This window comes from Lipomyces chichibuensis (genome assembly GCF_038497645.1).
Source record: "Lipomyces chichibuensis strain CBS 12929 unplaced genomic scaffold V1513scaffold_50, whole genome shotgun sequence".
Lineage (NCBI taxonomy): Eukaryota > Fungi > Ascomycota > Lipomycetes > Lipomycetales > Lipomycetaceae > Lipomyces > Lipomyces chichibuensis.
Genome location: NW_027117502.1, coordinates 70,270 through 77,506, shown reverse-complemented (window position 1 = coordinate 77,506; position 7,237 = coordinate 70,270). Strand labels below are relative to the sequence as shown.

At 46.3% G+C, this 7,237-nt stretch overlaps 2 protein-coding genes and 1 non-coding gene across 3 annotated transcripts; 1 reads left to right on the top strand and 2 right to left on the bottom strand.

The window, feature by feature from the left end:
• Window positions 1–585: 585 nt before the first annotated feature.
• Window positions 586–3,742, bottom strand: V1513DRAFT_420450 (fungal-specific transcription factor domain-containing protein). Its single transcript, XM_066895935.1, has 4 exons — window positions 3,193–3,742; window positions 2,309–3,130; window positions 1,413–2,262; window positions 586–1,357 (listed from the first exon to the last, which is right to left on the bottom strand). The coding sequence occupies exons 1-4, from the start codon at window positions 3,507–3,509 to the stop codon at window positions 767–769; spliced, it is 2,580 nt and encodes an 859-aa protein (XP_066751100.1). The 5' UTR covers window positions 3,510–3,742; the 3' UTR covers window positions 586–766.
• Window positions 3,743–5,670: 1,928 nt separating this feature from the next.
• On the top strand, window positions 5,671–5,751 carry V1513DRAFT_t88. Its single transcript has one exon. It is a non-coding gene; the product is annotated as a tRNA-Ser (tRNA).
• On the bottom strand, window positions 5,747–6,059 carry V1513DRAFT_452743 (uncharacterized protein). Its single transcript, XM_066899161.1, has one exon. It carries the CDS (start codon window positions 6,037–6,039, stop codon window positions 5,866–5,868), a length of 174 nt encoding a protein of 57 aa, XP_066751099.1. The 5' UTR covers window positions 6,040–6,059; the 3' UTR covers window positions 5,747–5,865.
• Between the last annotated feature and the right edge of the window lie 1,178 nt (window positions 6,060–7,237).

Genomic DNA, 7,237 nt, shown 5'->3' with positions numbered 1-7,237 from the left:
GACTTAATATTTGTGGCCGATGTCGACAGAAGACGCGTCATAACGCAAGGACTTGTTCTGAACCTATTGGTGAGGTCGGATTGTGAGTGGTGGGGCGGTTATTGCTGAATCGGAATATGTTGGAGTTGCATTAATGACGCGTATTATTTAACTTTTCTATTGGATCGATAGAGTATAATGCAAACTTAAAAATTGAGAGAAATATTAGTTATAAGGTTTAGTGTAAAAATTATTTTATGGGTACGGCGGGTACGGCTGCAATGGCTATTTCTGATATTATGAAAAGTTTGGTGGCCATTTTTGATATTTGCCCCAAAAGGGCAAAATATACCTTAATTATAGGGTATGGGGCTTCACCCTGTACCGCTCGTCCGGTCTAACCCACTACTGAGTTCCCAGAATGCGGACCACCTCGCGTGGCATCGGTTTCTAGCACTGATACATTCGCCTGGACCATCGTAGACATTTAAAAATGCTTCGATATTGATACCTTTGTTATCAGTTGTGTCAACTTCGAACGATTTTGCGGGGTCAGGGCAAAACTGCGCATTGCGGAGAAGCAAGTCCACGTCTCATAATCCAAACTTGGAGACAAAGCTCACATTTCACATTTCGCCAAAATAATCTACATTTTATACAATGCTTAACTTTATAGCCATGGAAAATATAGATCGCTACCAAACATCGCCACATTGCAATATGTCATCAAATTTTGTCTTTTATATCATCGACCTTTACGGCAGAATGTCAACGGAGAGAAATTTAATCAATATGCTATTTGCTCGTCGAAGGGACCATTTCCAACCAAGTCCATAACCAAATTGTCAAAATTTTCCCAACCGGTGAGATACTGCATGGATGCGTTCGGATATCCATCTAAAACGACACCTACATCCAGATGCTCAGATCTAAGCATTGCAGAATGCGGGTGTACACTGTTCGCTGTGTTTGCTGATTGATCGTCCATATCCATAACCCTGGCATGATGGGGCTGATGGGGCATGACTATTTCCGGGATGCAGCCTTTACGTTGTGACAAATCCGACATGCTCCGCTGACCGTCAGCGGGTGAGCAGGCACGGATTTGGGACATGACACTGGCAGGTTCCGTAATAGTACGACTTGCTCCCTTAGGCACCACTACTGGTAGTTCCTTGAAAGCTTCTGACCTCAATTCCTCAAGGACAACAGAATATCGTTGCGCCAACGAATTCTCCTTAGCAGCCACCGCAATCTGACGTTGGCATTTCTGAGCAGCGTCGAGATATTTCTCCATATCATCGGGGGCTTCGGAGCGGCATCGGATGACGTACACGTACAGGACCACAACTGAACAAAACGCGACATATTGAGTGAACTAGAGCAAATGTTAACTTATCCACAGCAAGGAGATAGGTACAACTACAACATACCCATAATGCCGCAAAGATCTGGCTGCTTTCATTCAGGTCGTCAACGATATCCACTACCAGCATCGCCGCCGACGTACATTCCCGTACGGCTTCCTCACCTTCGGCATCAAATATTGGCTCTAAATACCCATACTTGCTGGGCATCAACGACGCGAAATTGCTCAACAAAAACGGTCGATTGACGAGTATTAACGCGTGAGCATATGCAAGTGACAGCACATGACTCTGACGCTGAAGCAGAGTCATCAGCAACGACGGCTGCACTCGCGCCGGATCGAGGAAAGCGGGAAGACCGTTTCTCCACGCTTTTAAGTCCGCGGTGTATTTTCGACACAAACTGATCTTCTCGACCTTGCTAACCTTCTTTATACTGTACAGATCACGTAGGATGCAGCTCAGCACCCTGACAAGACTAGCGTGAAGAACGGGAGCAAGCATAATGCAGTTCACAGTTTTGTAATCCCCCAGACTCATCTCTTTATGTGTAATATCTTCGTCATTAACGAGAGACGGTAGCTCTTGGTCGATATCATTATCATGAAATATACTTGGACGGCCCAAGACGGTGCTGAGGTATTTGTCCAAGTTGTAAGCAGCCCAAAATACGCGTTTCCGGCATTCCTGTTCAATATAATCGACTGTATTTTGTGTGCTGAGGTGTCTCTGCCGTCTATGAAGACCAAGCGCTTGTATCAGATGCGCCGTGGTGCCAAATAAACTTCGACAGTGATTGATTCTAGAGCATGAGAGTAGATAGAAGCACTGCACTAATCTTGCTTGAACACTGGCCAATCTGGGACGGCCAGTTTCGATGCCAAGCTGACGCTCTGCAGCATGGAAGTACACTGCACTAGGCCATGTTAGCGTTTCGCTACTCACATGAACAAACGCAATACCTATTGTCTTTGTATTTCATTTTTTGAGAACACGTTGGATATTTTCTAGCTTGAGCAAACAAGGTAATTATAATTGCATTCTTCTCCCTTGTCCCTTCCTTCAGGTCTATGCTGTCGAAAGATTCATAAAACTCTTCGAACCAAACGTTGACAGTTGGTTGGTGCAGAAAACGATATGTCGGCATCGCGTACGAAAAATAAAAGTCAATCATTGCCTTTGCCTCAGTCTTAGGAGGCAAGATAAAGCAGCTTGGGTGAGAATCCGGAAGGATTGGGTCTCCAAATGTCAAGATCGATGTGCTTGGCGTGGTGATATTGATATCTTGTAGTCGCTTCTGGACCCGCAACAAGAAGGAAATGCCGGAGGCGGACCCCACATATTGTCCATATGCATCCATATGCTGAGGCTCCGGGGAGTTGCCTCCCGGTTGATCTGCCATTAGTTTGTTTCGTAGGTTTTGGAGATACTCTGGATCGTCTTCTTTGTCCTCATTCCCCTCCTCTTCGTCGTAATTCTCCTTGCTCGAGCTCTTTGTGTAATCCATCTCAGTTGGCTGAAGACATGTCCGTCTGTCGTCTGGGCTCTCCAACTGACTTGCACTCTCATTTGTCTCTCGACCGATCGGGATTACAGAAGAGTTATAGGCAGGAATCGCTGTCGAAGAACTAGTGGCGGATGGACATTGCGCTTGGGAAATTTCGAGGCCACTCCACTCTGGGGATGGCGGGCGGCCGCGATGATATTCGGCGGTGAATTCGCAGGATAGTGCTAACTGGACGCAAGAAATACATGGGAGCTTACCGCTGCAGCGAGTTTTCTTTCTACTGAGTCATGAGCAGGGAACTAACTAGTGGCCGGAGTATCAGTCCGAGTAGAAATTAACCTCTTGCAGTGATCACAGGCACGGCTGACTCGTTGTCGCTCAACATGGACCCTGCGAACTTTCCGCGCACGATAAACTGGTGTAGAGCTGTCTAGTGAAGCTGCCGGTGCGCAGCCATTCGACTTGGCTTGCAGCACTATAGTAGCAGGAGATGTAGCCGAGAGGTGTGGAGAACTCACAAGGCCGGGGACGGAACTGGTAGGTGATATTAATAGGGGATGGGACGCCGATAGAGATGAACCATCGGCGAGGTTGTCACTGGGGGTGGTGGCCTGAGGTTGAAGCCAACCCGACGAGCCCAACTCGAAGGCGCACATCTCGGTTGTTGTTCAGAGGGCACGGAAACGGTGCTATAGGCTACCGGATAAGCCGCCCGAGGACAAAAACAGCTGTACTCGAATGTCGGCTCTGATTCGTCTGTCCAGCAGTGCAACAGCAAGAATATTGTTAGTCGCGGTCCACAGAAGGGTTCAGCTCATGTGGAGATGCGATGATTCATGTACGAATCCACGCTAAGCTGGTTTTGTAATGAGCACATCTTCGAAACCGCACGCACCCGCAGCACGGATAACTATAATGAACCAGCCTACGTATTAAACCAGTTCTTTATCAGATCCGTTTCATGCGCTTCCTACTATTATGGCAGCGGACATTCTGCTTATAGTGCCTCTACATTTTAATTCCGACACCACGCACTAACAGACGTACGTTTTCAGATGAAGAGCATTCGGGCAGCAGTTTTAGATAGAATGAAGCCCATCAGATAAGCGTCGGTGTGCAAACGCGTTCTTGCCCACTAATTATGTGGGCTTCCTACTCTAGCAGTAATCGGAATGGTTTTTATGAGCTGTGCAATGTTGTGGAGACTGTTGAGAAGTAGCAACGTCGAGCTATGCGGAATAGTTGCTTCATTAATCAATGGCAGAGTATTCTGTCATTGGTTTCAATTTTCAATCCAACTGGTCAGATTCGGGGCCAAGACTGCGGAGACAAAAAACTATGGCTGCGCGATCGTCGAATGGTTATCCCGCGACCAGCCGAAAACTTTAAAGGACCATGGACCATCTTACCAAAATTTGCATGGCCTACACGTTTCTGCTTTATCTCGTCAAGTTTTCGCTGTAATCATGCAATATTAATTTTTTTGTCATTTATTTTATAAATATTAGAAGAAAGCATCCGCAAGCAGTTATGTCAATTGCACTTCCGAACGACTCTGGCAGTTTTACAGCAACTTTAGTCATGCTCGCTATAATGCTTTAGCTATCTAGCATGCGACAGCAGTTCACAGAACTCATCGCCGTAGGACCTAGCAAATTATATTCCAGATGGCTACTAATCACCCATATTGGCCATGTTGCTGTTGCTGAGCCGCAAGCTTGCCTCGCTTGGTCTTCCAAATACTTATGAATTTTTCCTCTCATCTCAATAATTGTATTGTGGTGCGCTGCGTAACTTATGCCACCTCACCATAACAGTGATGACTACCGTGACAATTTTGCAAACTAATGGGCTCTGACGATGTTGCAAGTGTAGGAATTGAGGCGACTTGCGTGACTGTGGACGTCCAGCTCAGGATCTCTAGTTGTCCCACTGAGTGTCCTAAGTGCCTCGTACCCCACCGCCGACCACCTGCAGTGCCGTCGGTGCCCTGCGGCGAAAGTTATTGAATCTGACACATCAGGTATGGCAATTGCTGCGATACTAAGTCAACGCGACTTCGGTCGCTCGTTGCAGCCGAAGGCAATTATCCCGTCCACGGTCAAGAATTTTTGCCGTTAGAAGCGGAAGCTGAAACACCATAATGAGCACTGGTTGTTATGTTCGTGGATTTTGATATCGACGGTAAAAAGAACCGAACTGGAAGCAGTACTTACAGGATTACCGTTATAATACTCAAATCACCAGGACTCTTCTTGCAGACGAGTCCTTGAGGAGGGGGAAATGTCAGGAAGCTGTCCCTGAGTGTATCGTGTCGCATCGGCGACTGCCTAACGGTTGGAGCACTCCGCCGGATTCCGTAATCGAACCGGGGACGATTCTGGGATTGTATGGTCAGCCGTTTAGGTATTGCTGGGATTGTAGTGTTGTTTTTCGGTTGGGTTTTATTTGCTGCTTATGATTGTTTATATAAACGTATAAGAAGTAACGCTTTGCGAAATCTGAAGACTGTCTTTGCTCCGTACATCATGGCAGCGCGCAATTTATGCATTGTGCGGCGCAAGTTCCTGAGTATATTTCATGCCACACTTTACATTGGATCCGAAAATGTAATACTGTGACTAGAATTCTGCGAGCGATTGACAACATTCAAGATTCAGGATTTGCACGAGAAGTGTCTAGAGAAAGGTGATGCGTATCTGGTGGTTCTCGACGTCACTGGGTGCTTCATTCCGTACCAAGATTACCCAAGATCCCCTAGGTGGCAATCTGTTCTAGGATCGCGAACAATATGGCATATATGGGAAATGCAGATCCGTTTATGCTCCGCCGATGGCCAAGTTGGCAAGGCGCAGACTAGAAATACTGAGATCATTGATTCGAATCCAACTCAAAACATTTCTTTTGACGCTTTCGCGTTCTTTTTTGTTTTTATTCAAGTTTAATTTGATTGTTCGTAAGCTGCTAGCCGGGGAATATCCAAACGCACAAAGACCTTTTCGCTGTCATTATTTACTTCGTCGTAATGTAAAGATATAAACGAATCAAGTACAGAAATAGTAAATGAGTAACGAGTAACATGCGAGGTGATGCCTTATAAAGACGATTCATGCCGGGAAAAGCGAATGAATATACAAGAATGGCAAGCTTATCTACCAATTTAATCAGTTTATACATTACATTCATGTATATGGCCACATCTTAATGAGAACAACGCACAGGAGTAATAATGTGACTCGTTGGGAGGCATCTAATTCGAGGGTTACGTACCTTAGCCTGAACTCGACATTTGAGGATGCTTGGGCGGAGGCCACTTATTAAGAGAGAGAGTAACACGCAAGACTCTGATGACGGTTTTGCCAACAAAGCACTCTCGCCCTCGCCCTCGCCCTCGCTTCTCTTGCCAGAACTCGGCTGAGCCTACAGCGAAATCACGCTTGGACGCGTTCGACGCGGACTCGCACGGAACAAACACCATACACGCTGTAACACAAATATCTTACAAAGACTCGGAGAGCGCACAGATCGGACGCTTAGTCGCACCTGACACGCGCTGGCTTCTGTGCCTCTCTCTGTTTGACCGCATAAACGGAGCTGCATCTCTCATATATGCCATATGAGAAAATGGTGTTCGTCCTGACTGGCATGGGCTAATATATAAATTGCTACATTTCACCAGTAAGGCCATCTCCATCAATCCTAAGTACAATGTAACCTAACCATGAGCCATTTATACGCCAAACTTATTATTCAAGATATGGGAGTTCACGGTTGAACCTAGTCAATGGTCGGCTGGACCCTTGTTCGCTGTGCCAATTATCTCTGCGCACAAGCCCCGTGCCTCACTTTAACTCGCTAAGTGTCCGGCAACAGAAAAAAACCGTTGGCTGGAGCGCTGGTCGGATAACCGACACGTAGAATTGGAATTGGGCCAATTTGACAAGACCGACCGACCCTATCTGAAGCACTCAAAAGGTCATTTGGTCACTGTGTCCTGCCGCTTCTCAAATTTGACTGCTTTTGTGGTTCTGGTTGCTGAAAAATTCAATTTCCGTTATCAGAGCGACGTAATGCTTACATTTCACTAGTCCACAAAACCAGCAACCAGAAATAAGTGGACCCCCGACCACGTTAAATCGGGGAGCCGGCTCACCGCCATCGGTCGTCGGATGTACCGCTTGCGTAATAGTGGTTCTCAAAACACAGGTAGTAGCTCTCTATTTTGCGCGGACATCACACACGTCTGCAACCCAAACTAAAAATGTGGCAATATCGTAAACTGCAGGCTTGTTTGAATTTAGTTTGAGTCTCATCAAATCCTCTAGCGCAAGTCTATTAATGTGCTACATTAGTAGCTAAGTAAGGACTTACACATCTTTCTGAA